Source organism: Maniola hyperantus, chromosome 19, assembly GCF_902806685.2.
Source record: "Maniola hyperantus chromosome 19, iAphHyp1.2, whole genome shotgun sequence".
NCBI lineage: Eukaryota > Metazoa > Arthropoda > Insecta > Lepidoptera > Nymphalidae > Maniola > Maniola hyperantus.
The window spans coordinates 1,169,871-1,189,121 of record NC_048554.1 but is presented as its reverse complement, the minus strand read 5'-3'; the positions used below and the strand labels follow the sequence as shown (position 1 = coordinate 1,189,121).

The 19,251-nt window shown below is 37.3% G+C and overlaps 3 protein-coding genes and 1 long non-coding RNA gene across 4 annotated transcripts in view; 2 read left to right on the top strand and 2 right to left on the bottom strand.

Moving 5' to 3' along the window:
- Positions 1 to 19,251, bottom strand: part of p115 (General vesicular transport factor p115) — a 152,921-nt gene that overhangs the window by 108,392 nt on the left and 25,278 nt on the right. The gene's annotated exons all lie outside the window — the stretch shown is intronic.
- Positions 246 to 3,374, top strand: LOC138403648 (uncharacterized). Its single transcript, XR_011237865.1, has 2 exons — positions 246 to 468; positions 1,839 to 3,374. It is a non-coding gene; the product is annotated as an uncharacterized lncRNA (long non-coding RNA).
- Adk2 (Adenosine kinase 2) lies at positions 2,797 to 12,080 on the bottom strand. Its single transcript, XM_034978971.2, has 6 exons — positions 11,865 to 12,080; positions 11,069 to 11,230; positions 9,889 to 10,032; positions 7,067 to 7,256; positions 4,991 to 5,161; positions 2,797 to 4,563 (listed from the first exon to the last, which is right to left on the bottom strand). Exons 1-6 carry the CDS (start codon positions 11,873 to 11,875, stop codon positions 4,195 to 4,197), a joined length of 1,047 nt encoding a protein of 348 aa, XP_034834862.1. The 5' UTR covers positions 11,876 to 12,080; the 3' UTR covers positions 2,797 to 4,194.
- On the top strand, positions 15,989 to 18,090 carry Hsp60A (Heat shock protein 60A). Its single transcript, XM_034978970.2, has one exon. The coding sequence runs from the start codon at positions 16,142 to 16,144 to the stop codon at positions 17,867 to 17,869; it is 1,728 nt and encodes a 575-aa protein (XP_034834861.1). The 5' UTR covers positions 15,989 to 16,141; the 3' UTR covers positions 17,870 to 18,090.

The following is a 19,251-nucleotide window of genomic DNA, read 5'->3' as shown; positions in this document are numbered from 1 at the left end:
CCTGCCCGTCAGATTTGTATTGCCATTTTTATATAATTAACGAAAATAATAGTTGGTAATGTTGTCTATGATAACATTTTTTAACAACTTGTTGGCTCGTCCCACAGAGGTATTTATTCTGAGGCTCGCCCATGTTCTACCAACATAACAGCTGCACTCATCGATGAGACATCACTATTTATCATTCGTTCACAACTTTGTCTATTGTCTATGTTCAATGGCGGGCATGTCGCCGCAACGCAAATGTCAAATAGATGTCAAACAAAAAGGTTTTGATTTTGTTTGATTTGTCAGCGAATTTAGCGGGCTTTTTACAAAAGTTTTATTTTGGTGAACAAAGCTAGTAATCGAAGCTTAGACTCGAAAAATGATATTTTTTCAGATAAATGTTTATATTAAGTAGCTGTGTCTAGCGAGCCTAGATTTTTTTTTAGTTTACCCTCAATTTTCAACCATTGAAACGATGGAGTAAGTACAAAAAAATTAAATTACTTATTAATTAGATAGGTAGGTACCTAACCTATTGTTAGAACAAATAAGCTAAGTCCCAAGACACATCTTGATTTGTCTTAGGACTTAACTTAGGGTTCAAATACTTACTTTTACTAACCATGATTTTTTCTGATTAAACTGTAAAGACCAAACAGCCAGGGTATAGACTTGACATAGACCTGAGACTAGGCTACTTTTCATCCCGGTCATTCAGACTTACGCACCACGGGATAAAATCTAAATCCACGCGGGCGAAGTCGCTGGCATCTGTACAGCTAGTATAACACTAATTTGGCTGTTCATAATGTATTTTAGCGTAGTAACTAATAATGGATTTTAATTGTTTTGATTACCTATACTTACCTAGGTATCAATATTATGGTTCAAGTTCAACTTACTGCCAGTAGTTACTGGAGATGCAATTATTATGACAACAAATTTTAATAAGTAGGTAGGTTTCAACTTAGAATTAAACTTAAAGACTGCATAAATTCAAAATTTAGATTGTAAACACTTTGTGTGTATGTATGTATATACTTTATTGCACCACAAAAATACAAATGACAGGTTACAAATAGAAATCTAAAAAGTAGGTACAAAAAGGCGGTCTTATCGCTAAATAGCGATCTCTTCCAGACAACCTTAAGGCTAGGCTGAAAACGAACAAATGGACAATGGGAGGTGGTGTATAATAAACCTAAATACCAATAGCTAAATAAACTAAACCATAATATAATAAGAATATAAAATACATATTATTAATACACTAATACATACAAATAAAATATAATAGACGTACAAAAGACTACATAAATAAATATATATATATACACACACATATAGATTTAAATAATAAACTTTCTAATTCATGTTTCAAAATCGTTCTTGACTTGAGACTTCTACAAATAAAACCAAAATTTCAGTAGAAAACATTTTATTTACATCAAAATAATATTAAACATAAGTACAAATTTGTTATATACATATTGTGGCTAATTCCTTTGTACACAATCTCTAAACTAAACTAAAATATCACGTCTAAATCTATTGCTATCCCTTTCATAATGTTGCTTGCGGAAAAGGAAAGCACTAGACTTAGACCTGTTAATTTAGTTTAGTTTAGAGATTGTGTACTAGAGAATCGGCCCCATATCTATTAAAAAACTTTGTAACAATTTAAGTTTTACTAAACTGTGCAGTATCAAGATTGAAGTTTTATTCCGGGCTGCATTCCCTACCTGTAGGTACTGTCTGAATAAAATGTTACTTTAACAATATTTTTGACCTAGCCTATTACTGCATAGTTGTATAAACAGAGCTTCATACAAATTTCTGATTCACTGCAGGAAAAACGAAGATACCAAACATGATAAAGACATGATGGTGTTGAAAAAAAGCTACGATGAGGTAGTAAACTTATTCTGCAGACTCTCTCCAGACCTGCGCTCCCATAGAGTCACTCGGAGTGTAAGTAAGGTGTTGAACTATTGGAACAACTTTATTATAGTGGAGGATTACAGGTGTATGCCTCTACTCGGTGATGAAGATGAGGTGCCTAACTGGGAGGCTCATATCGTTAAATATTCTATAGTTTTTATATAGAAGTAGGTATGTTAATTTGGGAAGCCCATGCACCCACTGGCTTCTACCACCAGTGGGTGCAAGGGAAATTCGAATTTACCCATACACCCACTGCGGGTAGGAATTAAATGTAAAAAATATATTGATACATATATTTAACTATTTCGATGTATCGAAATTTAAAAATTTAATTCTTACCCTAATACAGTGGGTGTACATGTAAATACTAATTCCCCTTGCACCCACTGGTGGGAGAAGCCGGTAGGTGTACGGGTCGTTTCCCGTTAATTTGATGTCTATTTTGGTTGTGTACAAATCTATGAAGCTAACTAAAGTACAAATGGGTTTGTGTAAGTCCCGCTGTACATGTTTTGCGCGCAATGGGGATGATGCCTATGTCAAAAATAATTCATTTCTTAGGAATTATTAAATAGTGGGTCATCCAAAATCCACGCCCGCTGTTAGTTTTAAGTTTGTTGATCATTTTAAATTATCTATAGTTAAATCAACAAAAAAAGTATGTGAAAGAAGGTCAAATGTTTATGCAGTCACACCTATGTATTTCATACAAGCTCAGCGCTATGACGTTTGATAAAAAGTCGCTGATTTGACTAGTTGTCATCATCCCTATTTAATGGCCAATCTAACGTTAATGGGGGTGACTTGCTGTTAATATTAAGATAATATAGTTCCTAATGCCATATAAAGTACCTTTATAAGTTAAAAAAAAAACTAATAAAGATGTTTTCACTTTGTTTTCTGTAAACTCAGGGTACTTTTTTGTCAAACCGACCTACTATTGTAAAATGACTGATAGTTATTAATTTTGATAATATAACAATTTAAACGACAGGTTGAGATGGCAATCAGGGTACGACGCGGGGGGGGGTGCCCCCCTACTCGTGCGGGTGTATGGGTCGTTCCCTCCCCGATTGTCATTTCAACCTGTCACGTATATAAGGTAGTAGTTAGGTATATAAAGATCAAAATGATGGAATTAAAACTTTATCATTTTGAGTTTTGACATACGTATACTTAACATTGTTAAGTTTTCTATTGAACTTTATGCTTTATATTTATTTACTTTTGTAGACATGCAATGTGCATTATCGTAAGTTTTGTGATATTTCTTACTTGAAACAAGTTAAGAACGTGCCTACTGATTCAGTAACTCAGCTTACATCAATAAACAATCAATACAACATATGTATTACCTAAAAAAAACTTTCTACTATAAGTAGTGTACGAAAAAAATGTACGGTTTTTATTTAACCAACTATTAAATAACATACAAAATATCATTTCATTTTTTATTGGCTCATTAATCATTTTGATTTTCTGTGATTATAGTGCTATAAAATGGTATAGTTCTTGCATTTCACGAAGGCCACTGACTCATGCTTGTGTTTAAGTCGTATCGGTATACATAAGGTACACTACATGTGTGCGTTTGACAGCGCTTGCTCGCGACTGATTGGTCCGACATGCACGCACACTTACGCAATTCCCATGTAAACGATGTTACCACAAGTAAAGTTCACTAACCTTTGTGAATTGCAAGAACTGTATAACTATAAAAATATGTTCTGTGTGGTTATTTCATATTATATTTTGTAAACCCGTTTAAATGTCTTATCATAGTGTTAACTTACATTAAGAAAATTTCATTTGGTATTTTTCTAAACCCATCAACAGGCAAAGGGGAATGCCAAGATTTGGCCCAAAAGTGCCCAGCATTATTGTGAAAAAATTACATAATACTTGTTCGAATTATTTGCGATTGCCATGTCGACCTGTCGCGTACTACAGTAGTTTTATAGCCTACCTAACGTCAATTTTTTTTAAAGAATATTAGCCATGTTAAATGACTAATATTCCCCTTTCCTCTCCAACTAAGCGTCAAGCTTGTGCTAGGAGTAGGTACGACAATAGTGCAACGGGCGGGGTTTGAACCGTCGACCTTTCGGTTTTCAGTCCACTGGCAGGTGACGTTTCATTTCGTAAGTGTCGTGAACTGTGACCGCTACCTTATTACGTGTTACTTGACCCGTTATCGATATTATTTACAGTTGAAACTATAGCATGTCCAAAAATTGTCCCTAAAATTATTTAAAAAAAAAGTTAATCCTCCTTAAAATCGCTAATACCACTAAAAGTGCACCCAGAATGCTGGATAATATGTGTAGCAGTGTATATACCGCATTTGACGCATACCTCCCAAGGCTTCAACAAGACCATTTGACTGAGGAATCCCCCCGTAAACGCATCCCCCGCCCCATTAGTGTCCACAATTTGATCCCTAGATAACGCAGTGACGGGTATTAAAGTTATTTTGGACCCCTCAACGAGTATAACAGGGTCTTTTCCCTGTGTGATGACAACCACTCGGTCCCTTGAACTGTTAAGTTTGGGCAGTGCCGCTATTTCTAAAGCAATCTTTTGTAAATCCGTTTCTGCTATGCCGAACGCTTTGGCAAACGCCTCTGCCTCCTGTAAAACAAAATAAAAAAATCATATCATTTTTTTAAACTAAATACGTCTCTTACGTCTGTGACTACCACGGTTTTGAAAGCAAATTCTATTGAGAAGAGCCAGCAAGAAACTTTTCTAACAATGTAACTAAACTAAACTCACAAGTCTAAATCTAGTGCTATCTTTTTCCGTAGATAGGTGGTAACTAGCCACGGCCGAAGCGTCCTTTTTCATCTTTGTTAGCCGTTATTTCTCCATAGTTGGACCTTTGTCCAATTATGGATACATAAAAAGGCCTATGCCTCCTCACGTGCACGCCATTCTTCCGTGTTGGGCGAGCCTCCTGCATGTCGGACCAACGGGATGATTGTCTTCCAACGTTTCTCTTTCCGGTATGTGGTCTGCATTCCAGTAGTCTCCTACCAGACAAATAATGGATACTCACCGATTCATTGCCAAATAGCACGTCGACGTACGGCAGCAACTTTTTCAGTGGCTCCTTGAAGAATTGCGACACGAACGGCGCACTCAGGTTCATTATGAACGAGTGGCCGCCCGTGTGCGCACGCTCTGCTAGCAACATTATGGACTCTGGCGATACAGCTACGAAGAAACCCTGCAAATCGTAAAATAAGACTTGTCGATTAAAAGTGCAAAATGCAAGAACAGAAACACAAATAAAAAGGTTTTTATTTAAATAAACTTCTACGAGTGCTTTCAAATGGTCAAATAAATCTACCATTGGTTCAGAATGCCCTTTCTCCAGAAGAACTCTTGCTCTTTTCAAATATTTCTTTTGAATTATTCAATAAGATGTGATGTATAAGACGTGATTAAAATCCCGCGCATTGTTGGAGTGAGCCGCGAGTTAAATCCATAAACTTTTATCATTTACATATCAGTTAAGTACCCACTACATTCAGGCGGCGCAAGACCGTTGCGTGTGGAAGACCACCGAATCTATATCCAGCAGTGGACGTCTATCGGTTGATATTATAGCGATATCGAAGATAACTGTTATAATCGCAATTCATTAGATATTCGAATTTCAATTGTACTTTTCGTAATTCGTCACACTGAGGCCAACTCTTGACGTCTTTTCCTGACACCTTTGCCAGATGACCGAGTGAACTAAAACAATCTCGTGCCAAAATTTCACAGCAATATCGTATTAAACCATATGAAGCTTATCATTTACAATGTTTTTTGATTATGTAACAGATGAATACGTATGTTTTCTCTTGAAAACGATTGTTCAGTACCTAGTTCCATTTCGACTTTTTTAATTAGTTATTCAGGACAAAAAGTAGGCTATGTCCGCTATGTCAATATGAAACAAATAAATAATACCCACAATTTCGTTCACGTAGTTACCTAGATTTAAGTTTTATAAAAACTTCGTGAAAACTAGTTGATTTTCCGGGACAAAATGCTACCTATATCCGTCCCCGAGATGCATGCTACCTCTGTACCAAGCCTCAAAATTGGCTAAAAATCCCGTGAGAACTCTTTGATTTTCCAGGACACAAGTTGTCTATGTGCATCTCTGGGATGCAAGCAATTTCAGTAGGTACCAAACGTCAAAATCAGTCAAGTGGATAAGCTATGAAGCTAGTAGACCAAAGAATTTTTAAGTACTACTTCGTATAGTAGACAGACGAGATAGACACTTCCGGACTTATATGTGATACCTATTAGAATGAATTGTTAGCGTGATAAAAGTTCTATAGATTTCGAATACTAGTAGTAATCATATTCGCGTTCAAGAGTAGATACTCGTATGTCAAGAACTTGAGAGTATTTTTAGTTTAATCACTAAGTAGCCAGATGTCTGGGAGATAAATAACCTTTGGAATTTTCCATTCAACAGTGTAAAAATAATCCGAATTTATTATGATCCCTCGTTAAATTAACGTAATAAGATTATAATTAAACAATAGTGAATGGTTATCTCCGATTTACGAACTCTACGCTGCCGTTAATAGGTTATCTTAAATTCAGCCAATCTCAATAGTTGTGATTGGCTGAATTTGTACTATTCTAATTAACAATACATTGTAGCCAATAGTGAACGAGCGTCAACCAATCAGAGGTGATTGCGATCGTGACATTGTAGCTGTCATTCTACCGCAATAGCGCAGCTGGTAGGTACCTATTAGACTATAGGTTGAGACTTAGATACAGTAAGCAAAATAACAATGGACCTATTTTAGAACCGCAGTTTATAGCACGCAACTAATAATACTCATATATTCCACTAACCCAACAACAGCATAGATAACAGCAGCTTAATAGCATATCCGACTCGGTTAGGATGAGAAATCTGGGAATTTTAAAACTAAAATGGAGATGATAAAATGTACTTTCTATACTTTGCTTGCAATCAGACCTGCTGGCAAATGATGATGCAGCCTAAAATGCTTGCCTAGAAGATGCCTATTCACTCTTGACTTAAAGGTACTTATATCGCACCACTCAGATAAATCGCATCATCTAGTAATACTTAACTAAATTTACTTACGGAAGCATAGAAGAACTTCGCATTTTCAATGCTCTGCTTACATTCCGGCTTGTCCAGGTGGTCAGGGGTGAACTTCTGCGCGGCGGCGAGATTCGCGCACAAGGAGCGGTGCGTGCCCGTGACGAGCACGGCGCACGTGCCCGTCGGGGCGTCCCTCGTCACTTGGTAGTGGACTGTGACACCTTCCGACCTGGATACATACCAGATTCAAGGCTTTAGGCACAGATATACACTTACAGATATGCAACTAGCGTGGCCCCCTCAGTCCCTCTCGCTCAAGCAGAGGTGCAAACTTGTGAAATGTTATTCCGTCTATTTTACGTTCGTGTAAATTACTTTCCGCATTAATTAGGTAGAAGCAATTTCAACGAGGAAGCCAACAGAAGAATTCGGGCTAGGTTGGGTAGCTTTTGGGAAATTGAGCCAAGTCTTCTCATCGTCAGTTCCTCAGTGTCTGAAGACGAAAGTCTTTAACCAGTGTGTTCTTCCCGTCCTCACCTATGGTGCTGAAACGTGGACACTAACAAACGGTCTTGTTCACAAATTCAAAGTCGCTCAGCGAGCTATGGAGAGGGCTATGTTAGGAGTTTCCCTGAGGGACAAGATCCGATATGAGGAGATCCGCAGGAGAACCAAGGTCACTGACATAGACCAAACTTTTAGCAAGCTGAAGTGGCAGTGGGCAGGTCATGCCTGTCGTAGAGGCGATGGCCGTTGGAGCCGGAAAGTCCTTGAGTGGAGACCGCGTTTAAGCAAGCACTACGTGTGGGACGCCCTCCAGCACGATGGACCGACGATATAAAGAAGCTGGCGGAAAGTGGCTGGATGAGGAAGGCTGAGGACCGGGTGTGGTGGCGCTCTTTAGGGAAGGCCTATGTCCAACAATGGACGTCCACAGGCTGATGATGATGATGATGATGACATTACTTTCGCCCGCGTACTGTACAATACATCACCTTTCTTCCTACCGACATATTTTACGTGATGCGATCACGTGATCGTTTTCATTAACAAGTTCAATTATTATATGAGCGGTAGATAATGATTGATAGAATTGACAGTCAAGGTTTTTCTCACTCTATTATAACTATTCTAAACGAATAATTTAGAGCCTCAATAGCTCAACGGAGCGGACTGAAATCCCCACCCGTTGCACTATTGTCGTACCTACTCCTAGCACAAGCTTAACGCTTAGTTGGAGGGGAAAGGTGAATAGCGTAGCGAAACCAATAATTTATCTATGGGGGAATATTAACCATCATGCTTGGCTAATATTCTTTTTAAAAAAATGCTAGTTTAACATGTGATCCTGCCAAAGGAGTGCTTAGACACTCGTACTAAGACAGCTGTTATGAGTCGCCTTCCTCCGCACCTTGTTACATAATATTATATCTATCTATCTAGCTTTTTTTAGGTAACTGCTTAAAACGTTCGAGCTGCGTGCGTGGGTGATTGAACCCCCGAATCCTTAGCCGACATCTTAACTACTAGAATATTACCGCTTGCTAGCTACAAAGGTATGTATGGTTATTTCTACTAACTATTATCTACCGCTAATTATCATCCAAGACTAATTTAGCCATAATAGAGATCGATTAATTAAGCTTACCTATACAGAATTAGATAAGATAGGTAGGTACATTATTAAGTACAAGAGGATGCCCGCGACTTCGTCCGCGTGAATTAAGGTGTTTAAAAACTCCGTTCCCAACTCTGATTGTCCGGGATAGTGGAGAAAAGTTGCCTATGTCAATTTCCGGGATGCAAGCTACCTTTGTGACAAATCTCATACGGGCCTTTAAGAATCCCGTTAGAACTCTTTGATTCCTAAAAGCCAATAATTGGGAATTGAATTGAATTGAGAACTCTTTGATTTTCCGGGATTATAAGTAGCCTATGTCCTTCCCCGGGACGTAAGCTAACTCTGTACCAAATTTCATCAAAATTGGTTAAACTGTTGGGTCGTGAAAGCTAGCAGACAGACAGACACCCTTTCACATTTATAATATTAATATGGATATTATTATTATCGTTACACTAAATAGGCGTGTCCTTTTGTTGCGCTATACCAAATAAATTACCTAATACCTAAGCAATTAGCTAGATATGGGTTAAGATGATAATTATATTGAATAAGATAATAATGCAATGGGTTCCTAATTTATTTTGTTGGTCACTTTATTTCTTGTTAGTTTGGTCAAAGAATATGGTCAAAATGGTCTACGAATTATGTACGTTTCATAGTTTACATAATTCGACTGTCCAAACAAAGCTGACGTAATATAAGGCGCGAGCAAACCAACTCGGATAAGATAGTGAGGGCATAAGTTATCAAACTATCCTCTTAACTTCTCATTTATCATAGCAACATATTGTATTTTATCAAGTCACTAGATGATGCCCGCGAAAAACCGGCTAAGTGCGAGTCAGACTCACGCACTGAGGGTTCCGTACTACAGACGTATTTTATCGACATTTTGCACAAAAATAAATAAAAAACTGTTTACGAATGCACAGGTAAAGACCTTTCATATGATACCCCACTTGATATAGTTATCTTCCTTCGAAAATTGAAAATATTAATTATTAATTAATGACCACAATTAAATTTTTTTTGTGTGATGTGACCACAAATTCACGGTTTCCAGATTTTTCCCCTAATGTCTATAATATAAGACCGACCTACCTGCCAAATTTCATGATTCTAGGTCAACGGGAACTACCCTGTAGGTTTCTTGACAGACAGACAACAAAGTGATCCTATAAGGGTTCCGTTTTTCCTTTTGAGGTACGGAACCCTAAAAACATAAGCTAATACTTACGTGGCTTTGTCTCTTAATATCCTGGCGTAACGATCATTGCCAACACAACCAAAGTATGTGCAAACGTTAGGTGTCTTCAAGATCCATTGTGCCACTCTTAAAGTGTTCTGTACGCTGCCTCCAGCTATGAATTCCGCTTTGTAGCTAAAATATTAACCAACAGTTGTTATTTCATGAAGCTGTAGCCTAGTAATTAGGATTGTGGTTTCATATACAGGGGGTCTGGTGTTTGATCCTGAGTATACACTAACTTTCTCTCTCGCAACTCTCTCTTCCAACTCGCAATAGGGCCTTGGACTGCAGTAATAAAATGATGTAATTTTTTAAAAATCCTGAATTTTATTTATTTTTAACACAAACGTCACGTAAGGTGAGTAACGACGCCACGATCCGTAAAAGACAGTTTTTTCAATTTTTATTTTTAACATAAAAATAGAATAATTGGGAAATGAATTGAACATAAAAAGTCAAAGTCTTATGTGTCAAACCTTTTTTGCAAATAAAGATATATGTTATGTTATGTTATAAAAATAGAGTAATTTCTGTGGAAAACTATTTTTAACGTTAAGAATCTATATATGAAAGGAAAAGGGGACTGACTGACTGATCTATCAACGCACAGGTAAAACTACTGGACGGATTGGGCAGAAATTTGGCATGCAGATGGCTATTATGACTTAGGCAGGGATCCGCTAAGAAAGGATTTTTGAAAATCAACCCCTAAGGGGGTGAAATAGGGGTTTGAAATTTATGTAGTCCACGCGGACGAAGTCGCGAGCATAAGCTAGTTAAAAAATATTTGTCGTTTATGCATTGTGACTTCATTATTTGCTTTCCGTATAGCGGTGATTCATGAAAAATCATTATTTTTTAAATTATTCTCTTTACTAATGAACTCTAGCCCCATAAACTACCACTGTACAGAAAATCACATCATTTTATGACTACAATCCAAGACCCTATTGTTTGTACAATACTGTACTTCTTTATCAACACACAGCGCAAAATACTGAAAGGATTGGGCTGAAATATGGCATGCTGACAGCTATTATGACGTAGGCATGCGCATGCGCTAAGAAAGGATTTTTGAAAATTGAACCCCTAAAGGGCTGAAATAGGGATTTGACATTTGTGTAGTCCAGGTGGACAAAGTCGCAAGCATAAGCTAATAGATACATACTTTTCGACAAGCTCCCTATAGAGAGGCATGTGTTTCTCCTCAGCCATAATTGCGTCGTCTGGATGGAGATCATATTTCATCAACAAGTCATTATCAACACAAGCCGATATGTCCAGCAGTGGGTTACCAATACCCACCAGCAAATCTTTACCACAAGGGCAACTGAAAAAAATATTTTTGATTAGACTTGTTTGTAGTTAAAGGCATAAAATATTTATGGATGGCAATGATAGCATTGTTAAGGCGTTAGCCTTCTATTTATTTAGGGAGTTCATCTGCCAAATATTTGTTTCAGGATTTTTGAAAATTGCACACCCTCCCAGATTTTCACAAGTGAGTGAAGCCAGGGTGGGTCAGCTAGTACTCTTTAAAAATGATAATGTAGTATAAGGGTTCCTTTTTTGCTTTTGGGTTATGGAACCCTACAAATCAAAGTAGATTCAATTACTTAGTAAGTTGAGTAGGTACTTAATTTTAACTAACATTCACTTTTATTGTTTTAAACTCGGTGTTTAAGCTTCATGGGCAACATTATAAAATATCTAAGTTATTATGCTATGCTATTAATTATGGATTAGGACACCAATATGTAGTAAAGAAATGCTCTGTATTAGTGAAGAATGCTTATAAAAAATTAAACTACCTACTAAGAAAATTGTATAGCATTATTGCATTCTTCATTATTTAGATAGAACACAAGTGTGGTTAATTCACGGCGCGGCGCGCTATCCATGCCAATAAATTAACCAGGAAAGGAAGTGTAATAATACTAATAATATGCAAAAATTTGGCTCACCAAGAATCCATTATTATGTAATGTTAATTAAAACAACCAAAGTTAAGAGTGCCCTTAAAACATACGCTTATTATTAAGTTAATTAAATAAAATTTATACTGTCGCGCAAGAGATCACCACATGGTTTTCTTTACAAGCGAAAAACGTGCTTCCGCCGCCGTATTAATACGAAGAATACAAAAAAAAGTATTTGAATTTCGCATGAATTTCCACGCGATATTTGCTATCACAGACCATCTAACTGTCAAGTGTCAACTGCACGTCAACTGTCAAAATGCGATGGCTAGTGTAATAATAAAAACTGCCATACCCCCAGTGCCCTGTGGCCCTACCGCGGTTGTTTGACAGCTACAATGTCACGATCGCAATCATCTCTGATTGGTTAATGCTCGCTCACTATTGGCCACAATGCATTGTTGCAACGAGAATCGCACAAATTTAGCCAATCAGAACAATTGAGATTGTAATAATGATTGATGCAGGTTTTAGACAATCGCCCTACTGTTTATCAAACGTTACAAGTCTTGTATTACAAGCGTTTCTCTTGTAAATTTGTGCATTTTTACAAGAATGCGTTTATCAAAACTACACTTGTAAACTACAAGCTACAAGTAATATCACTTGTAATACAAGTGTTTTTCACACTCGTATTTGTGGTTTTGTTCATCAAAAATGCCTTTGTAGCTTGTAGCTTGTAACTTGTAACGAAAAAGTTGGAGAGCCTCCGTTGACTCTTAATTTATTTTACAAGTTGTATGCAAGTATGATATTGTATAAAAGAATAATTAAATTATCTAATACCTAATAGTAAATAGGTAAAATAACTATAAAATAATTCACAGGTGTAATTTTATTAAATTTATCATTAATGCTGCTCTTTTTAAATTCGACCAAAACGTGTCCTCATATACATACGCGTATGCTGGCATAATCTTTTTCGGTAGATACAAGTCCAAGCGACTGACATAGCAATAGTATCTCTTTCCACTCTGCTATTTTTTGGTCTTTAGATAATTTATCAGTAAATGCGCCAAATAAAATATCTTTTTTGTCACGAATTACTAAATTGAAGAATAATTGTAACTTTCGAATCAGATTTCGCCATTTTTTGCGGTGTAATTCGAATAGCGAAATTTTTTAAAGTCTATCTATTTTTCCAAATTTTAAGTCTAACCTTAATTCATGAAAAAGAATGTATTATTTTTCATTTAAACTTTTTGTGTAGGTACTTCCTGTTGGTGTACCGAAATAGAATAAATAAAAGTAGGTAGGTAAACAAAATAAGAAGCAATAGGTTTTACAAACAGGTTATTTAACACAAAAATAAATTAATTGAAAACAAAATTTATTTCTAACAATAACTTATGGTACCGTAATTTCTATTTTATCGACATTTATTACGGTTGAAAAATTATTTTGCAATTTAGCAAAAATAAAGTGTTATAAATTAAAAATACAAGTTCTACAAGTCTTGTAAAATCCTACGAGTCTTGTGAAATTATTTGATAAACATAATTTACAAGAGTTTGTAAAAAGTTCTTGTAACTTGTAACTTGTGAGCTTGTAGACTTGTAATGTTTGATAAACAGGGCACAAGTGAGATTGCAGTCAAGGGCTAACTTGTATTTGAATTAAAAAAAAAAAAGCTAGTGGTTAGCTAATGTTAGCGGCCACTAGCGGCATAGAGAGTATTAATAACTCAGACTAAAATAAACTCAAGCTGGAGAGCTGTGCCCTGTTTATCAAACATTACAAGTCTACAAGCTCACAAGTTACAAGTTACAAGAACTTTTTACAAACTCTTGTAAATTATGTTTATCAAATAATTTCACAAGACTTGTAGGATTTTACAAGACTTGTAGAACTTGTATTTTTAATTTATACACTTTATTTTTGCTAAATTACAAAATAATTTTTCAACCGTAATAAATGTCGATAAAATAGAAATTACGGTACCATAACTAGTCAAGTTATTGTTAAAAATAAAACTTTTTTTCAAATTATTTAATTTTGTGTTAAATAACCTATTTGTAAAACCTATTGCTTCTTATTTTATTTACCTACCTACTTTTATTTATTCTATTTCGGTACCTACACCAACAGGAAGTACCTATACTATACATTATTTTTCATGAATTAAGGTTAGAATTAAAATTTGGAAAAATAGATAGACTTTAAAAATTTTCGCTATTCGAATTACTTACATCGCAAAAAATGGCAAAATCTGATGCGAAAGTTACAATTATTCTTCAATTAAGTAATTCGTGACAAAAAAGATATTTTATTTGGCGCATTTACTGATAAATTATCTAAAGACCAAAAAATAGCAGAGTGGAAAGAGATACTATTGCTATGTCAGTCGCTTGGACGGTTGGACTTGTATCTGCCGAAAAAGATTATGCCAGCATACTCGTATGTACATGAGACACGTTTTGGTCAAATTTAAGAAGAGCAACATTGATAAGTTTAATAAAATTACACCTTTGAATTATTTTATAGTTATTTTACCTATTTACTACTAGGTACTAGATAATTTAATTATTCTTTTATACAATATCATACTTGCATACAACTTGTAAAATAAATTAAGAGTCAACAGAGGCTCTCCAACTTTTTCGTTACAAGTTACAAGCTACAAGCTACAAAGGCATTTTTGATGAACAAAACCACAAATACAAGTGTGAAAAACACTTGTATTACAAGTGATATTACTCGTAGCTTGTAGTTTACAAGTGTAGTTTTGATAAACGCATTCTTGTAAAAATGCACAAATTTACAAGAGAAACGCTTGTAATACAAGACTTGTAACGTTTGATAAACAGGGCACTGGAGTCATTCATTCAATCATAGTTCATTATTGTAGATCGCTTGTGTAGGTACCTACCGATCTGCCGGAAAATAAAAGCCTATGAATGTGGGCCATAGATTATATAGGTACTATTGATGTGGGTGGTGCAATGAGTAAACAATAAGGTGGGTGTGTGTCTATGCATAGAGTCTACGGCTGCTGTCAAGACTCTGTGGTCACCAGTGCTGCCATTATAGCCACAGCAAAGATTTAACCTGTGTTTAACCTAGATTTAGGGTAAATAGTAAAACTATAGTAAAAGTAAAACTGTAGCATGATAATATTTCATCATGCTACCTTTAACTTTTAATTGTAAATATTACAATAAAACCTAAAGCGCCCCTTATCTTTCTTAGAATACTAGTTAGCTTATGCCCGCAATTTCGTCCGCGTGGACTTCATAAATTTGAAACCCCTGTTTCACCCCCTTAGGAATTGAAAATACAAAAATCCTTTCTCAGCGGGCGTCTACGTCATAATAACCAATGCTTCCAGTGGTTTGAGCTGTGCGTTGATGGATCAGTCAATGAATCAGCTAGCTTTTCTTTTTACGTTTATATGGTAGGTAGGTAGGTACCTAGTTATTTAGATAAAAAATACCTGTAATAATAATTTTTAGGGTAAAATTAATAAGGCAAAAAATTTGTTTTGCAGATAGCTATTATGACGTAGGCATCCGCTAAGAAAGGATTTCAGAAAATTCAACCCCTAAGGGGGTGAAAGAGGGTTTGAAATTTGTGTAGTACACGCGAGCATAAGCTAGTAACCAACTAAACTATTAGTATGTCCTTAAACTAGTATTAATGAAACTTATTGTGTAAATGAAAATATTGCAGCCTAATCAAGTTTTAATGTCACTAAAAGGCAGGAACTACTAAGCTAGATTGAAATAATCTAAAGTAAGTGAGAAAAACATCAAAATCTTAGCAGAAATATGCAGCAGCAATTTGTTGCATGGTGATTACAGATGACGGTAATCTGTGATGGTGAATTTCTTTTGATAAGCCCTAGTAGAGCGTGGATCGCAGCCATAGAGTAAAGTAATACACTGATCGCAGCTCCTTTTTCTGACGAGCGACGGCTGATGTCACACACAAAGCCCTTCGCTTCCTTGCTCCAACAGAAAAGTCAATAACTTGTAACCACGTTTGGAAATTACCCTGTCTATGGTTTGGAACGGTGGAACCAATAAAAATTAGCATTTTATTTTCAATGGACATAATTTAGGGTAAATTGCAAGCATGGGGTAAAATGTTAACCGTGAAATAAAATTAAGTCATGGCAACACTGGTGGACAGTGACATAACCTATAACCGGCGATAATCACGTTTCGTTGCGCGATTTCAAGGAGAATCTTCGAGAAGTGCAAGTTTTCAGAGTAATCTGAATTCTCTTTAAACTCCGTTATATCATTCCAATTGAGTGAAAAATGTTGCGCCTGCCTCGTGTCGTTCGCCAAACCGTATCCTTGAACAAAACCCTCCAGTTTTCAAGATTCTATGCCAAAGATGTAAGGTTCGGTGCTGATGTAAGAGCGCTGATGCTGCAGGGCGTAGACATCCTCGCCGATGCCGTCGCAGTCACAATGGGTCCAAAAGGTAGAAACGTAATTTTAGAGCAATCTTGGGGTTCGCCGAAAATAACAAAAGATGGTGTGACAGTAGCCAAAGGAGTAGAACTCAAAGACAAATTTCAGAATATCGGTGCCAAACTCGTCCAAAACGTAGCAAATAATACAAACGAAGAAGCCGGCGATGGAACTACAACTGCTACGGTTCTCGCGAGAGCTATCGCGAAAGAAGGTTTCGAGAAAATTTCTAAGGGAGCTAATCCGATTGAAATTCGCCGAGGGGTTATGTTGGCCGTGGAAACTGTCAAAGAAAAGTTGAAGAACATGTCAAAGCCGGTCACGACGCCTGAAGAGATCGCGCAGGTCGCGACCATCTCCGCGAATGGTGACGTTGCGATCGGCAAACTCATCGCCGATGCTATGAAAAAGGTCGGCAGAGACGGAGTCATCACGGTCAAAGACGGCAAAACTCTCAACGACGAACTCGAAATTATCGAAGGCATGAAATTTGACAGAGGTTATATTTCACCATATTTCATCAACTCCTCGAAGGGGGCAAAGGTCGAGTTCCAAGATGCCTTAGTTCTATTTTCCGAGAAGAAAATTAGTAACGTACAGACAATCATTCCTGCTTTAGAGTTAGCTAACCAACAGAGGAAACCGTTAGTCATTGTCGCTGAGGATGTTGATGGAGAGGCGTTATCGACCTTGGTTGTGAACAGGTTGAAGATCGGGTTGCAGGTTGCTGCTGTGAAAGCTCCTGGTTTCGGCGACAACAGGAAGGCTACACTTAGTGATATGGCCATAGCGACTGGTGGTGTTGTATTTGGTGATGACGCAAATCTCATCAAGTTGGAAGATGTTCAATTATCCGACCTCGGTCATATCGGTGAGGTGATTATCACCAAAGACGACACTCTCCTGCTCAAAGGGAAAGGCAAGAAAGCTGATATCGACAGACGAGCAGAACAGATCCGTGATCAGATCCAAGAAACAACTTCTGAATATGAGAAGGAGAAGTTACAAGAGCGGCTCGCAAGACTCGCATCTGGTGTAGCAGTACTACATGTCGGTGGATCCAGTGAAGTAGAGGTGAATGAGAAGAAGGACCGTGTCAACGATGCTTTAAATGCAACCAGAGCTGCCGTGGAAGAAGGAATCGTCCCTGGAGGTGGCTCGGCTCTCCTCAGATGCATTCCTGAACTGGATTCTATCAAAACAACAAACAGCGACCAGGCTACAGGCATTGAAATCATTAAGAAAGCATTAAAGATGCCCTGTATGCAGATCGCTCGCAACGCTGGTATTGATGGATCTGTTGTAGTTGCCAAAGTTGAGGATATGGGCCCTGAATTTGGATATGACGCTTTAAATAACGAGTATGTTAACATGATTGAAAAGGGCATTATTGACCCAACGAAAGTTGTAAGAACAGCATTAACGGATGCCAGTGGGGTAGCATCGTTATTAACGACTGCGGAAGCTGTAATCTGTGATATGCCTCAAGAGAAGGAACCTAACCCCATGGCTGGTATGGGTGGTATGGGCGGTATGGGAGGAATGGGTGGTATGGGAGGGATGATGTAAACTTCCAAAGACATAAGTTTTATACCGCATTTAAAGTGTAAAGACTATAATTATTTCACAAGTTAAGGGTATTGCAATGACTGATAATATGCAGTGAATGGTTTATGTTAAATGATGATTGATTGTGTTAGATTAGAAAGACAACTGTCTTAGAATTATTTAGTTTAAATGTTTGCTTCAGTGGAGCAGGAGTTATTTTTAAAAATAAATAATGTTGTTCATTTTCTTTGTTTGATTTAATAACATCAATAATTGCATCATACTTAGCAAACTACAATGGGCAAATTTTTTATTCAATAGAAAAACTAATCATGCATTTTGTAACTTGGTTACACCATTTACTATAGTTCCTTTTAATTCAAAGTTCTAAAATCTTATGAACAAAGATTAATTGTGAATTTAATCCCTAATTAGTTATTAGTTACTTACTAGATGATGCCTGCGACATCGTCCGCGTGGATTCAGGTTTTTAAATCGCATGGGAACTCTTTGATTTTCCGAGATAAAAAGTAGGCTATGTCCTATATATGTACCGAATTTCGTCAAAATCGGTTGAACGGTTGGGCCACTGGGCTGTGTAAAAGGCAGACAGTCCCACTTTCGCATTTATAATAATAGTATGTAACTTATTCTTCATCAATGTAATAATGCGCGACGGGTAGGTCGCCCGGCACACCCGCACGTCACTCGCGCTCGCCCGCACCGAGACAGCGCGGGGGCTGTGTGGGTGTGCGGGGCGTTCTCTCCCCGATTGCCACTATGACCTGTCGCGTACTGTACTAGGTATATTTATTTATGTATTCTACATAATAAGGAGTGTCCTTAGGTACCTATGCGTTTAATGAGAGAGAAAGCAATTGGCTTGGCACCGATCCCTTAGAATCATTACTACAAAGTCTTGGGAATCTTATTCATGAACAGGTCAATGACCCTAGATAACCGATCCGTAATTAGTAAGTAAAGCGACAAATATATTACGCAGTACGCGGCTAAAAGTTATGTACATCGACCTTTAGGAGATAGCAAATTTGTAGAGCACTCTCCGTTGAGACCGACAAAACGCCATGAAGGTATGAGTGACAGAGGCAACGCTCTACAAAGCCGAAATGTCATTCTAAAGGCAGATGTACCTACTTTCTGCCGCGTACTGTAGTGATGTTGTTGGTGGTCATCATCATGATCAACTCATCCCCGGCTCACTACTGAGCACGGGCCTCCTATGAGAAGGGTTTGGCCGTAGTTGCCCACGCTGGCCAAGTGCGAATTGGCACACACCTTTGAGAACATTATGGAGAACTCTCAGACGTGCAGGTTTCTTGACGATGTTTTCCTTCACAGTTAAAGCAAGTGATAAACACACAGGTAACCCCGAAAAGTTAGAG

Excerpts from the sequence above, each read along its gene's own strand:
- Adk2 (XM_034978971.2), bottom strand. Across the intron at positions 10,033-11,068 it reads TATAGGGAGCTTGTCGAAAA|CTACAAAGCGGAATTCATAG; the intron begins GTATGTATCTAT and ends TTAATATTTTAG. Across the intron at positions 4,564-4,990 it reads TGCTATTTGGCAATGAATCG|GAGGCAGAGGCGTTTGCCAA; the intron begins GTGAGTATCCAT and ends TTTGTTTTACAG.
- Hsp60A (XM_034978970.2), top strand. The coding sequence starts at position 16,142 with ATGTTGCGCCTGCCTCGTGTCGTTCGCCAAACCGTATCCTTGAACAAA.